Below are 16536 nucleotides of genomic sequence, written 5' to 3'. Positions count from 1 at the left end.
AATTCATTGGGTATGTTTTTACGAGGGTTATTTTTTCTCAAGGTCCAATCAGTCGTGAAATAAAAACCCACGCAAAAATCGGATGAATCTTTGCGCATATGTTTTGCGCAGTGTCACTAGTATGGCCTTCAATCATGCTGTGTCACTTCGTTTAGGTCTGAACACGCAGCTAGCACGTAAACTTGTCTACAACAATAGCATCTCCTGCCAAGTGTGAAGTGCGTATGGTAATTTGATTTCTTCAGGCTGAGGGGTGTAATGCAGCTGAAACTCATCGACGAATAAGTAATGTGTATGGTGAAACTTCAATGAGTGTCAGCAAAGTGCGACAATGGTGCAGGAACTTTAAAGCAGCATGTATAAATGTTCATGATGCAGGCAGTCAGGGAAGGAAGTGAGTATCAACTGATGGTCTCGTTGAGCGAGTGGATGAGGGAATTCGAGAAAATCGTCAGTTCACAATTTCTGTATTGAGTGATTCGTTTCCTGAAATTTCAAGGTCAACTCTCTACATCATTGTGAGTGAGACACTTCAGTACTGCAAACTGTATGCAAGATGGGTTCCCAAGATGCTGTCCGACCATCACAAAACAATGAGATTGGACGCCTCCCTAACGTTTCTCCAGCGCTACCACAATGAAGGAGAAGATTTTTTGAACAAAATTGTCACAGGGGACAAGACATGGGTTCATTTCGAAACTGAAGAAACAAAAGAACAATCCAAACAGTGAATTCACTCTCATTTTCAAAGTAAACCAAAGAAGTTCAAGCGAACCTTCTCCAACAGAAAGTGTATGGCTACTCTGTGTTCTGGGACTGGAATGGAGTTCTCTTGGTGGAATTCATGGAACGTGGCACGACCATCACTGCAGCCTCATACTACATGACTCTTCAACGTTTACGAAGGGCAATTCAGAATAAGCGGAGAGGAATGTTGTCATCAGGCATTGTCTTTCTCCATGACAATGTTCAGCCGCACACTGCAGCTGTAACAAAGAAGCTCCTGCAGCATTTTCGTTGGGAAGTGTTTGATCACCCACCATACAGCCCAGACTTGGCTCCACCCGATTTTCACTTCTTTGCTCACATGAAACGTTGGCTAGGAGGACAACATTTTGGCACAGACATCGAGCTGCAGTACAGCATAGAAACATGGCTGAAAACACAGACGGCTCCGTTCTATGACGAGGGTATTGGAAAGTTGGTACCATGCTATGACAAATGTCTAAATCGGAGTGGTGATTATATAGAGAAATAGCGAAACTTCTTACAAATAAAATTTTTTTATTTTCACTGTGGTTTTAATTTCGTGACCGATCAAACCTTGAAAAAAAATAACCGTCGTAGTTACTTGTGAGTAAAATATATTACCTGTGAGTCTAAAAATATATTTTTTAATTTAATTTTGTTGTTTAGTCAACTACCTCTATTATGGGAGTTTTTAATGATTAATGTGTTCATTCCTATCTCATAACGTTAAGAAGTACGTGTTAATGTATGTATCTTGTCAATATCTCATCATAATTTTAACTAATCTTTTCTTTATTGTTCTGACCAATAACTGCTATATTAAAAACAATATGTTATAACAAGAACATCTGAAACGTTTGAGTCTAAATGTTTAATATATAAATTCACTGCATGCTGGTACACTTTATTAATGATGACAAATGGTCATGTCAGTAGATGCCACTTATAATTAAAATTACAGGATTTATAATAAAATATTAACTGATGATACAAGAATAGAACACAGCAGCACATGTTAAAAATATTATATGATAAGGCTGTCGATCACATCTTTATAAAGTTTGTGTGTGACAAATATTATAGCTTCTGCAATGGAGGTGATTATTAGTCCAGTGAAGTCTCTCTAAATTCTGCTTATAAATTAATGAAATACAAATTTTACTTTTACCATGAAATCTGTGTTTTTAGTAGTAAATGGTATCATTAAACCGTGACTTTATTAAAATTGGCCACGACCGATGGCGTTTTATCTGCAAATAAAATAAATAACAGATTCTTTTTCAAGATCATAACATAATTTTCCATTGATAGATCACACCAGAAATAATAAATAGAATTTACATGTACTGTAATGCTGTTCATTGTAGGTTTTCTATAACTGATGTTTCTATAACATTGTTTACGTTTATTTCAATCTCAATATCTAAAAAATGTATTTTTCTGTTCTTTTGCATTTCGCATGTAAATTTTAAGTTATCATTATAATTGGTATGTTTATTTAAAGTGATCAAATGTTCATTATTTATGAACTGGATTATATATGAACAAAAATTTAATAACCCATGGTCAAAAAAAAATTATAGATATAAAAATCTGATTTTTAAACTATACATTTTACAAGGAACGCTGAAAACAAACAAACTCAAGAAAGAAATAGATGTAAAACAAATAGCAGTATTTAATGGTTTTGATAGTGAAATTATAGAAAAGGTATACAAAAAGCAGAAAATAAAGTACCATGATAGTTTTACAAAATTGCAACAAGAAAGTAACATAGAGATTATTAATAATTTTTTCTTAGAATATTTATACAAATAAAATAATAGAAAAAATTACTAATTTTTATTACAAAAATAAATGTGAAAAAGCTTACAAACCAAATAAACATATTATAAAATATTTAAGGAATAATAATAATAATAATAATAGAATTTAAGGGAAATATATAAAATTAAATGCAATGAATATAATAAAATTTACAAATTTATATTTGTAAAACTAACAGATCTTTTTAAAAAAAAAATTATGTTAAAAATTGTGTTTTTAGCATAGTAATTAACATTACTATGCTAAAAGAAACAGAAAGAGGGGTGTGTCTACTATGGCCGACTATTTGTTACAGTGTAAGCATTGCATTACTGATTATAAAAAAAATTTAGAAATTTTGGAAATTTATAACAACAAAAAAATGAGTATATGTACTTGAGAAATAGTATATTTATAAATTTAAACAAAAGTATGAAACAATTAACCAACAGATCGTTTTTGAAGGTGATGTTTTAATTAAATACATAGTGGGTTTGTAGCAGTTGGCAACAATGTTTTCAAACTTAGTTGTGTTACATTTTAAATTTACATCATTTCAGTATGGCAGTGAAGAGTTGTGTTGTTACAAATTTTGTGGTTGTTAGGGTTTAAGTTTTCTAAATTTTTAAGTTTTTATTTTTTTTTTTTTTGTTATTTATTAATGTAATTGTGAAATTATGTACCGACTGATGATGCAGGCTCCTGCAAAAGTCAACTATTGGTATTAGTTTTTCTGTTACTGTGTTTGGTAGTTAACCTGTTGTTTTTTGAGTTTAACTGATACAGTGGTTAGTATGTTGATGAATTATTTGAATTTTCAGGAAGTTTATATATATTGTTCAGGCAACACTGGGTCTGGCACCACGTGATGATAAATATTAGTTTTTCCTTCTTTTCAAAATAATATGTTTATATTTTATTAAACATGTGTTTAATAAAATTCATAGTGTTGAATTTTTATTCATTAATTGTTAGTGCGTAACATGCAACCATACAATACGGCCTAGTCGCCAAGCTTGTTGGATTCAATCTTATTATATTTTCATAAGATGTTAAATTATGGCAGGCAGTATATTGAGACATAGCTCCTGATGATTCTCTTGGCTCCATATGATTTACACAGCACCTGGTGGTTCACTCAGCTCCGTACCACCCAAGCTGGCAATTCAGTTGGCTCCATATACGCTATTTAAGCCAGCTCACCACTAGAATCTACCAGTCTTGTCTCATCTAGTCTAGTCTCGATTTGTCATTTGAAGACTCATATTGTTCAGTCAAAATTTACACATCATACAATAGACATGTACATACATTAAATTGTATATATCTTTCAATAATGTAATACAAATTAAATTAAATTGTGAACATGTTAATATACAATTGTTAATTTGTATCAGTATTTGTTTTATTTACAGTCCACTTAACATAAATGAAACATGTATATATATGTCATCCGTAAAAGATCTATCTCCTAACATGAGACCCAATGGTTTTATTTATGAGCAATAGAAATATTCTTTTATCTAATACTATTCACACATGCTACTACTCCTTACATGTTCTAGATGTGTTGTAAGGTATGCCAGTATACCATTTCATCAGAAACAATGTATTTTTGTTTGTTATTTTAATATTTTTTCTTTCTTTTTTTTTAAATGCATAATACTTATTTATTATAGAATACAGCAGCATAGGTGTTAAAAATATTAAAGGCTAAGGTAACAGATCACATGTCTTATGAAGTTTATTGTGACAAATAGGACAGGTTCTACATTAAAGTGACTATTGGCTCAGTAAAGTGGTACTTCAGAGAAAGAAACGTAATAAAATTTTGTTAATTTGTGTATAAGTAAATATCTGTGTGCATTTAAAAAATTGTTATGACAATGCACAAATACATTATGATAATAGGTCTCTGGAAGCTTACATATCCATATACTACCAGTTAGATATTGGGTTATTTTTTTCATTGTAATATTTAATTTTTCTGTTTTTATAAGTATTAAAGTCAACTGTATCTAAGCTTTTAGAACTAGTATTTTTTTTTAAAATATTTATATGCTATTATTTTCATTGTTTTTTAAATTGTATCTATATCTACATTCACACATCACATTATATGACATTACGAGAATAAAAATTATGACGTGAAAAATAACTCCTCAAATTTTATAGTATAAAAATATCTATATTAATAAATCCATTGATAAGTATAATGATTTTGGTTAAATAATAACAATACGATTACAAAATTAATGTTTTTTATTATTACTCATATTACAGCACTCACAATATTTTCAGTCTGAAAATTACATATCTATTAGGTTACAGTAATCTTAAAAGTAACAAATACTATGTTTCTTTGTCTCTGAAGTTTTTATACCTTTCACTGTAATAGTGCTAATATGGAAATAAATGTCTGTTAATCTATCCTTTAGATCCATGAATAATTATTAGTATCCTTTGTCCTGGATTTAATGATTTTGCATTCTGTTGAATCTGTGCTTGATTCATGCACAAATTCATGACTCAATTTTAATATGCACATATTATTTTTTTTAAATTTATATGTAAAAATTTAATTTATTGAAACAAATAATGTAAAAAAATATTTTAAAAGTACAAATATTATTTATTGCTCTGTTCTTTAATGAATCTGAAATGCTTTAGAGACTTTAAACTTTAATCTCTTGAATGCAGATTATTCAGTAATTAATGTACTTCTAAAATCTTATAATATTGATTATCAGTAATAGGTGTTGTTCCAGAACTACTTCATTATTTGTGTAAGTTTTAACTTACACAAATCTACACTTTCATTCTAAAAATGTTGCACTACTCCTACTATGAAATAGTTGGCCATTTTTTAACTTGATCTTTATATCTGGAATCCCCATTACTGATTCAGCATCAGTCCAATGTTGAGTTGAAAAATTTTTTGGAGTGGAAATTTCAATGATCAGTGGTTTTTTAATTATTTTTTGTTTTCTTATCTTAAAGTTAAAATATAATAGCTTTTTTTTTACTAGCCAGTTCCTTTTTTCTGATTGAATTATGTTTTTGAATTGGTTTCTTAGAAACATCACTACAAAGCTCAATATGTTTATAAATCAGGTACCGGCTATTATATTATTATTACTGTTTTAGTTATTATTGTCATATTATGATGGTTTATACATAGCAAATGTAATTAAATCATTATGTGGTGTTTCTAATATCATTGTACTAGATTGTATATCAGTTATCTTGTTAAAATTATTTGTAAATTTAAATTCGTTTCCACGTAATGCTAACATATTTTTATCTAGTGTCATAATAAATGGATTTGATTTATGTGGTCTTTCAATATTAATTACTATTGATGTAATGTTCGTTAAATTGTTTTTTGAAAAATCTGGAGTGTATCCACATGTTGATATATCATAACTTTTACATGCTATTAATCCACATACTTCAATATCAACTGTCAATAATCCACCATATGATCTAGTGCCAGAATATCCAACTAGTCTGTATACTGGCATACCTTCTGTTAAATCTGTATTATTATACTTTTCCCATTTCACAGTTACTTCACATTTAAATTTAGCTTCATTATAATTAAATGTTTTTTCTCCTACAGTTTCAGTTTCTTTATAATCCATTTCATTAATGTTTTTATTCTTATCTAAAAGCACAGTAGAAAACTTTGAAATGTCATCATGATAAAAATCCATTATTAAATTGTTTGATTCAGTTTTTAATAATTTTTCATCTTCATTAAAGTGAATATCTATTTTTTTTGTATCAAATATATCACAGTATTGTTTTTCAATATCACATGTTTCTTTATTTATAAAATAATCAGGATGAATTGGTACTTTAGCAATTAATAATTTATTTGTTGGTTTTTCAGGCATTATCATTACTAATGGTCCTTTTTCACCAGCATATATTCCACTTCCAAAGTTTTTATTTTTTGGAAAACTATAACCCGATGCTAGTAGATTAATATTCTGAGAGTAACTGTAACCTGCTTGGGATTCAACAGCTGTGAACATAAATAAATAAATTTACTATTTATAGTTTTAATAATTAATTAATCATAATTTAAACAAATGTAATTATTGTTTACAAAGAAACAATGTGGTTGTATTGCTTTTCAAACAAGAAAAAAGTTTTTTATAAAAAAAAAAACCATATGGGATTTAAATATAATTTTTTGTATCCCAGTCAATAAAATCCTTTAAAACATTTATCTTATAAAAGAGTTTTGAATTGTAAAATAGGCTGATCTTTTGAGACACAGTGGATCTTAAAGATTGATAATTATTTATTTACACATTGAAGTAATTATGATTGATGCTCAGTCACAGTTACCATGTGTGAAGGATGTGATGCTTATAAACTACCAGAGATACAAGAGGCACTAGTCGGAATTTCTTTCTCTGATAATAATGAAGTTACAACTGTTCATTAAATAAAATTAATCACCTGAATTTCAATGGACTTGGCTTGTTGATACCTAAGTTTGTGAATTGTACTTATAAAAAGTGTGTATTAAATTTATGCGCAATAAATCCTCAATTTATTCTGACATGAATTACTGATTTAAAATTTTTTATTTTACTGTTGAATCAGTTCGATTAATTAAAAATTTATTTTCATCTGATTTCATCTATCATCTGACATGTTTACGACCTGAAAATTAGTTTTTAGTAAATTCCGTTTAGTAAATTAATGTTTTAGAATAGATCTGACTAACAGTTAAGCAACTATACTATTTATGTTTTAAATAAATAATGAAATAATACATTGTATATTTTAACATTTTTATTTAAAAAATAACAATAAAATTAAAAATATTTGTGAAATGTACATTTTATTTTGAAGGACATAAATAATCGCCAAAGATTATTAATTTAAAATAAAAATAATAGTATCAATATATAATTATAAAATAAAACATAATTATCTAATCAATACTAACTGAAATACAAATAATTTATAAAATAAATCTATTTGTTATAGATCTATTTTCTTTCAAAAGTGATTATCCTTTTTCAAAATTTCACAAAAAAATGCGGGTCTACGTAACTATGAGTGAACTGCACAGTAACAACATATAAATAACAACTTTTCTGATGCGCTAACATACAATACCGAGTCAGCAGTAACATGAGATAATTTAGAAATGCCACCATTAGAGATTGAAAAGTCGCTGTACTAACATGTGTATGTGCATGGTCAACAGGTTGTATGTATGCATAGACCATACGCCTACAAGTGCTCAGGACTGAATGTGTTGAGGCCAGCTAATAATATAATAGGATTTAATATGACCCCTAAACATTGCTCATGTGAATTCAGAAATCTTTATTAGCGTTCTTTGTATGCTATAATGATTCTATAATATAGTATATAAATTATAAATCAGCTGTTTTTAATGACCATATCTATTAATAATTAGCTAGAAATTTTTATTATTTTTGTTTGTCATTTTGTTTAGGTGAATAATTAAGATTAGTCTTTAGCTTTTGTTTTCTTAGAATCTAATCATAGAAAGAAATTAATTATTAACCCTAAAAATAAGCGAATAACTTAGTTGGGATTTTAAAAACAATATATTGAGTGTCAAAGAGTTATTTATTAAAGTGTGAAGAAAATATTTCACATAGAATATAATAATTTCTATTGTTTTAAATATTATTATTATTATTATTGTTAACAATTCAAACATTTTCTAAAATCAGATTATTTTCAAGGTTTCAAAATTGATTTTTTTTACTGAAAAAACTAATGTAAAGGAAAGTAATCTTTAACAATTTGATTTTCATTTTAGTATGAAAAAAAATTATAAGGGTAGTTAACAAATGAAACAACTACTCTATTTTTTGGTTAAAATTTACTGAAGAGCAAATGTAGTATTACTATTGAATTATCAGGCAGAGAAGAAAAAACCGTAAGAGGTATTTTGTAAATATTTTCTTTTAATACTATTTCAGTAGTATTAAAAAATAATTTGTAAAGAAAATTAGAACAGAATAAGATCAATCAGAATATATTGTGATTGTGTTCAATTATATTAATTGCTCACAACCACAATACATTCTGATTGATCTTATTCTGTTCTAGCTGACTTTTGTAGAAATTATCAACTGACTGGTGTTGTTTTCTTCCATTTTGGATGTTATGCTGTTTAAAGACAAACCATAACCTTTTTTTAAACCAGAATTTATTTTACAGTTTTACATGGTAGTCAGTTTTAATTTTGATGTGCTGTAACACAGTATTATACAGTGTGCCCGTAAAATAATAGTGGAGTTTTAAATGGTTATAGCTCCAGAACAGCATTTCAGAGACATGAAGACATGAACTGTATGTTAAATGATAGAGAAACCCTCCAAGTTTATGTATGCAAAAGCTAGCACATGCTCGTTGTGTTTCCAATACACACAAGCAGCACGTGCACATTAGTCATCATGTTTGTAATGCAGAAAAAGGTTCAGTGTGTGTTGTGGCTTGCTGTGTTTGAGTCAGTTACAAGTGTTAGGTGTGAATATTGTGTCTACAATGAAGACCTCCCCAACATGAAAGTAACATTCGGCAATGGGACAAACAACTCAAAGAAACAGGCAACCTCTGAAGCAAACACGTCCAGGACAGCCATCAGTGTCTGATGAAACGTTGAAGCAGTACCAAGAAGTTTATTGCATAGCCCAAAGAAATCTGTGTGGAAGTGTTATAAACAATTGGGCATTTCTAAAACAACTGTTCACAATGAGTTAAAACGATAGTTATGTTTCAGTGCATACAAAATTCTGGTGTTACAACAACTTTATCCACAGGAAAAGGTGAAACAATCTGGTTTTGCTGTAGAATTCTGGGTAGGTTAGAACAAGTTCATTTTCAGTGATGAAGCAATGTTTTTGGGTGAGTACATTGGTATAATGTTCATGTATGGGGTGCTGAACCTCCACATGCCGTTATTGAACATCAGCATGATTGTGAAAAAGTGAATGTGTGATACGCTATTGAATGAGAGAGAGTTATTGACCCCCTTCTTTTTTTTCTAGAAAAAACAATAACGAGTAACATCATTCTGGATATGTTAGAAGGGTATGTAGCATCACAAATACTGGAGAATTCAATTTTCCAGTTAGACAGAACTCCTTCACATTTTGTTACAATCATGTAGGAGTATCTTGAAGAAACACTACCTTAGCGATGGGTCGAATGAGAAGATCAACCCTTCTCGTTCGACCTATTGCTAAGGAAATGCCTGGATTCACAATCTCAAGAAGCTTGCTCCCATGGATTTATATTTTTGGGGTTATGTAAAAACACGAGTGTAATCTGTTAAAGTTCGACATCTGACCATTTAAAAGAAAGTATCACTGAAGCTGTTTCTTTTATCACGCTGGATGTTCTCTGCCATGCATGGCAGGAGACTGAATGTTGTCTTGACGTCTGCAGGGTTACTAAGGAAGCATACATGAAATCTACTGAATGGATAAGAATGTTTCTCCTTCATTTAGTGTATAGTTCATCTCTCTACAATGCTTTGTTCTGAAGCCATTTAAAACCCCACTATTATTTCGCAGACACACTGAATATGATTCAGTGTATGGTAGTTCAATCATTTTGATCTCATCTATTTTAAAATTAAACATGGTAGTACTGTAATATTATTAATTCTTTTTGTTCCCTTACATTATAGGATGGCATTCTTATTAACAAAGAATATATATGTCAGTTGGTATGCTGTTTAGACATTTTCACAAGAGATTCATTTAGTGCTACAAGTACTGATACTGACAATAATTTAAAATGATATGCGTGATTGCTCCAAACTATAACCAATAAAAAAATGTATTAATGCAAAAATTATATGTGTCAAGAAATTGTATGTCAATTTTTACTGATGTTAAGATGTAATGTTAGCAAACATCAGAAACTGACATACCATGTTTCTGCTGTTAATCTGTTATCTTCACTTAAAATAACCATAATTAATTTAAAATAATAAATAAATAGGAAATAATGTTTTAAAATACCTGTAAAAAATGGAATTTCTGAAAACCATGCTGTTGAGTAAACAATATTTTTGACGTTAGTTTTTTCAATAATTTCTAATGCTGGTTTCTTAAATAATATATCAAAGCAAATAAACATTCCAAACTGAACACCAAAGTCTGTATGAAATGTACTCAGTTCTGCCGCTGATGTTATGTTAGTTTCTGGTTCAATGAAGAGATTAAATTTATGATATCTGAAATAAATATATTAATTGATTAGTTAGAAGTAATCCTTTTTAATATTATTCTTTAATATGACAATTTTATCTCTTCAGGAATGGATCTACATACATATATGACCTTATGGTAGGTTTATTCTTCTACAAAATGCTTCCTTGTTTTTGCATGAACAGTATTAATTTTTCCAGTTTCACTTAAACAATTCTGTAGTGTCAATTATTTACAATGTACAGTGTGGTTAATGATTTTTTTTTTCAGCTTTATAAATAACTTTTGATTTTTCTTTGACAGTGAATAAGCATAAATATTTTACAGTCTTATATAGAACTTAAGTTATTAAACAAACTTAACACAAGTTTTCTTTTTGCTGAATATAACTGTACTACTTACTAAGTACAGAATGGTCAGGAAATCACACTACCCCCTAAAGTTAGAAATAAAAATTTGTAATGAGTTATAAATGAAAAATGCGATATAATAATGAATTATTTTATTTACTCACTTGATACGGGGTATTAATTTTAATGGTCCAGTGGGTTTGTGTGTTCGTCTTCATGTTGCACACACAATACTATATGTTACTACGTCCTCTGTGACATGCGATGGAGCATTTCTGGTGTTATGTTACGGAAGGGGTCCCTCACATTGTGACGCAATTCTTAATTTTTGGTGTAGCAATGTGCAGATACATCTGCCTTGATAATTCCTCATAATGAATTTGTCTGGTATAAGATCAAGACTTCGTGGTAGCCATGATAACGGAGCTGGTGATGCTGGAATATTGTAGCCAATCCAATGTCCTGGAAATTTTTCATTCAGAAATGCTTGGATTGATATGCATTTGCTTCATCCTGCTGCAATACTCGTTACATAAGATCCTTCTCTTGAAGCTGTGTTATTAACCATGCCTCCAACATTTCTAAATAAGTTTGTGCATTTACTGACCCATAAAGAAAAAGGACCAAACAAATGACGTGCTGTCATTCCAGCCTATGTCATAATACGCAGTGGATTTCTTTCCAACTCTGTTGCATGATAAGAATTTTCTTTCGCCCAAAATAACACATTTCTGAACTGTGATAGTTGCACATTTGTCGGTAAAAAAAAATCTTTCCATGATGCACTGCAGCAGGGAATTTTTATAATAAAGCCTGGTAGGATGCATTGCGATGTTCCATGTCTGAATATGACAGTTCATAATGAACACTGTATGAAATGGCCTAACTTTCAAATCCTTTTTCATTTGGTCTTACATTGTTGTCTGTAGTGTACGAAGTTCAGCTAACCATTTACGAGTTAATTTCATTGGGGATTGTTCAATGGAAACTGCAACAACAGCACGTGTTTCTGTCCACATTAACTTTCATCTACTCCACAGCTTATCTTTAACACTGCCTAATTCAAACTCATGTTTTACCCAAGCCAAAATTGTTGCTTTTCATGGTGGCAGCGGCTTATTAAAGCATAGCCAAACATATCACTAATTAGCTTTATTGTTTGATTCTTATGTTGTTCATGAACCCATACACTTATCACTAACAGCTCCTCAACACTGGAACTTCTCATATCAGCCATTTTAGCACAACTGTCTTTTACTCAGTGTGCGATGCTGTAAAAACTGTTGCCAACGAAAATACTGTTTGTTCTAAACACATATCCTAACTTATATTTTTCATTAATTTTAGGAGTACAGTGACTTCCCGGCAATGCTGTACTATGTAAACATAGAATGCTTACTAAATCAAGTTTCAGCTAAGACCCTTCTGATTAAGTGCAACTGGTGTTATACCAACCAATCATTTAAATCATTTACTTAAGTATTTAGATAGTCCTACTTGAGTAATAATATTTAGCCTTGATTTCACATATTAATACTTTTGTTTGCTGAGATATTAAGAAATTCCTAAATGTAAGACTATAACCTAATATGTTTTGATATATATTTCATGACAAATAGTGTGTAGATAAGCATTTATATTAATTTGATGAATCTAAAGGTGAAAATTCTGTTTGTTGTACACTTATTTTGGTTTATAGGATGTACTGTTTCCGTTTGTCTATAGTATTTAATATGTAAAGCTTTTTGAGATTTATAAATGTTTAGTATTATTTGTTTACATTGTTGCTACATGCTGTGCTTATAATTGGCTTATAATTGATGCTAGCTGGTAGATATTCGGGAAACTTGCAGCCTACCTTGCAATTGGCTCTGTCCAAAATTGAACTGAGCTGCAACTCCCTTGATTACAATATGTTGAGCCGAGCCGACATTGTCGGAGACCAATGATCGGACTCAACAGCCCTTCTCAAGGGTGCCTCATCAAGCACAGAAATGGCTCTTTTCAGGGCCACCAACACAAAATTCCCAAACAGCTTGTTTCACGGTTACCATAAGGTTGTAAGGTGGCACCTGTTGTCGAAGCAATTTGGCAACATCAGCAGAGAATATGGTTTATGCAGACTCTGTGTGTGCTGTATTGGTGTTGCCTAAACATAAGTTCCAAGACTGAAGAGACTTGCAAGCATGTAGAGACTGTGTAGTGTTAGTGACTTTGTATTTAAATATACTGTCATTGTTAGTACTGAAGTTTTTTGCTGGTTTCCAAGTCATAAAATGCTTGGAAATAAGAGAAAACTAATTCAGCAACTGAAGAGGCCTTACAAAGTTTTTTTGGCAAACCTTTTTGTTAGCATTTATGGTATCTTTGCTGATGAAGGTTCTTTAAATTATTGTTTTCTGTGTTTATTTTATTTTTATATTATATCATCTAAAAGTTTTTTATTCATGTCATAAAATGCTGCTTTATACAGAATGTTTTTTTAATCCTTTTATTATTTTTTTCTTCACCTATTTATTTTTATTTTATGTGTGTGTTTGTAAGGTGGGAACCAGTCACACACTTGCATCTAATTTTCTTATTTACACACATCTGCTACCTTTTTAGTTGTTTATGGGGTTCTCTTGTTGCACTTTCACTTTATCTCTCTGTCTCTCTCTCTCTCCCCCTCCTCTCTCTCTCTCTCTCTCTCTCTCTCTCTCTCTCTCTCTCTCTCTCTCTCTCTCTCTGTCTCTTTCTTTCTTTCTTTCACTATTAGTGATTTATCTTTCAATAAAGTTTTATTTATGGAATCTCATGATGACTTAGATTTAATTTGTTTTCTGGAAATAAAAATTTCTTTGACAGTATTATTGCATTATTAAATGTTAGTTTTTACATTTCCTACTTGACTCAGTTGTGCGTGGTTTTAATAGCATCTAGTAAAACTTTGGAAGGAAGGAATCAAAAGTAGTGAGGAAAAGAAAAGGGTAGATTATGAAGGTGGATGTACATAGCGAGAAAATTTATGCAAAGGATTAATCTAATGATCATTGCTCACCACTCCTTAAGATTGTTAAATTGTGATTAAGAAATTGTAATCATTAATTACATTTTAGATAAAATGTGGAGAAAATCGTTATAACATGAGACGTGAAAACCGTTCTTTTTAATTGGAATATGTAAGCTTCCTTTTTACACGTAAAGCACATTTCTTTCTGCCTGTCAGTAATTTTGTTTCTGTCTGATGCATTCTGTTAATAATCTGATAAGAATAATGTATAATTTTATTTTGTGAATTGGAAAAGTCACACTTATAAGAGGTGTGAGAAGGTAAATAGGTATACCCATTTTTAGTGTAAGTTACTGTATATTTTTGAGAGCAGTGTTGTTAGAAAATTGACAGTTAATGCCTCTTTCTGTCAATTTAATTTCTACACGTAGGTAATATTATTTCAGGATAAGTACAGATTTAGTAGAAATAAAGCATCATTATGCTAGTACATTCATATTCACTTATAATATCTTACATATTCAAACAGTTTACTTAAATTTGGTTTGTAATAAAAAAGAGATATTAATATTCAATAATAATTCAGCCCAGATTGACTGATTACTACAAATTTAATATACTTGTGCATTTCAGAGCAATCCTTCAAGATAACTGAAATGTAGAGACAAGAAAATATGATTTCTTATAATCTAGCCAGCCTCTGTGGCACAAGTGGTAGTGTCTCAGTCTTTTGTTGGAGGTCCCAGGTTTGAAACCCAGTCAGGCATGACATTTTCACACACACTACAAAACTGTCATTTCATCTCATACTCTGAAACAATACTTAATGATGATCCTGGAGGCTAAAAAAAAAATATAATTTGGCTCCTATATTTAACAATTTTTATTTCATAATTTTATTAAATTAAACTTTTTTTAAAAACGAATGTATTATCAGTAACAAAAATACTTAAGGAATGTGTTAACATAGGTGAAAAGAAAGAGCGAAGGTAACATATACAGTAAAAATAAAATTAAAAGTAAAATTTTCTGACAAAAAACAGTCTTTTTATACAACCAAGTGCTCATAGCAAAACATGTGAAAATAGACTTATAAAAATAATTTGCTAAATATCTTAAATAGCTTGTTCTGTTGTATGGAATCAAAATTTAGGTTTCAAGAAAAAAAGTTAAAGCCTTGGAAAGTTTTGAATTTTAAATTTGTAACTGACAGAAAAGAATAGTGATAATAAATAAACGTCTAGTGGTTAACGCGTCTTTTGCAAATCAGCTGATTTGGAAATTTAGAGTTCCAGCATTCAGAACATTGTAAAGGCATACTTTTATACGGATTTGAATACTAGATCATGTATACTTATGTTCTTTAGTGGTTGGGTTTAAATTAACCACACATCTCAGAAATGGTCGACCTGAGGCTGTACAAGACTACAATTCACTTACACTCATACATATCATCCTCATTCATCCTCTGAAGTAATACCTGACGGTAATTCCCGGAGGCTAAAGAGGAAAAAGGAATTGATCATAAATGAGGTGTTGAAATATTTTGAGTAAAGAAATAAAAGTACAGCAAAAATACCAATTTCCAACCTGATATTTTGACGTTTGGGTACAAGAAGAGGAAGAAAATAGTTATAAGATGAAAAAATAAAAGCCAGAGAAAAACCTGGTGTGGTTAATTTCACCTTAATAATGATGCATTAATGAAAAATTTCTTATTTATAATACGTTATTAATATTGTTTTCAATTACTTCATAATTTAATGTGATAATTTTTATCCAAGTAACTGAATGATTTAGTAGAAACAATTAATATTATTTACTATTAAAATTGTAAATCAGTAATTAGGTATATATGGTCGTACCATAAAATTATTGTGTTCGTTATATATATTAAGTACTTAAGTACGATATATTGTACTTAAGTAATTTTATTCATTACTGTTATTATACTTAAATGTAATTTTCGCTTACTTGGCTATTAATTTTCCAGTCCTGTCGAAAGCTACATTAGTATTGTAGATTAAAAGGCCATCAGTAGGACATCCAGGATGTGTTTTATTACAGGATACCTTCTCAAGCATGTTAGCTACTAGATAAATGTTGTTTTTTTGTGCCGCACACGATAATTCTTTTAGATGCTGGAAATAACATATACATTTATACATTACTTCATTACAGTAGTCAACATTTTGGTAGTTCTTATTAATAGTTGTATTCTTTCTGTTGATAAAAGAGGAGTAAATAATTTTTCATCAACTGTAAAGAATATTTTTGTGATTAGATGAAATACCTGATCCTTAATAAGCAAATGTAGTTGTTTCATATTGAGATAAAAGACATGCAATATTCTGCAGGAAAAAAATTTCTATTACAATTTTCTCAATTTTAATTCCTTCTGTATACCGCTTAA

At 29.9% G+C, this 16536-nt stretch overlaps 2 protein-coding genes across 7 annotated transcripts in view; one reads left to right on the top strand and one right to left on the bottom strand.

Moving 5' to 3' along the window:
* The window catches only part of LOC142325180 (FAST kinase domain-containing protein 2, mitochondrial-like), a 57120-nt gene that overhangs the window by 35547 nt on the left and 5037 nt on the right, over positions 1-16536 (top strand). The window contains exon 10 of one of the 4 annotated variants that reach the window (XM_075366602.1): positions 6452-6583. The exons of 1 other annotated variant lie outside the window; for it this stretch is intronic. The gene's annotated coding sequence lies outside the window, so the exon portion shown is untranslated. 2 more of the 4 variants (XM_075366604.1, XM_075366605.1) reach the window with 2 other exon arrangements.
* LOC142325181 (vanin-like protein 3) overlaps positions 4801-16536 on the bottom strand; it is a 37951-nt gene continuing 26215 nt past the window's right edge. For all 3 annotated transcript variants that reach the window (XM_075366608.1, XM_075366607.1, XM_075366606.1), the window contains 3 exons: positions 16098-16264; positions 10593-10807; positions 4801-6586 (listed from right to left, as the gene is read on the bottom strand). In XM_075366608.1, the coding sequence (XP_075222723.1) occupies positions 5718-6586; positions 10593-10807; positions 16098-16264 (1251 nt within the window). In that variant the 3' untranslated portion in view covers positions 4801-5717. The remainder of the gene's footprint in view (positions 6587-10592; positions 10808-16097; positions 16265-16536) is intronic.

The sequence above is a fragment of the Lycorma delicatula genome, chromosome 5 (assembly GCF_047948215.1).
Source record: "Lycorma delicatula isolate Av1 chromosome 5, ASM4794821v1, whole genome shotgun sequence".
Lineage (NCBI taxonomy): Eukaryota > Metazoa > Arthropoda > Insecta > Hemiptera > Fulgoridae > Lycorma > Lycorma delicatula.
This window is presented reverse-complemented; position numbering and strand designations above follow the sequence as displayed.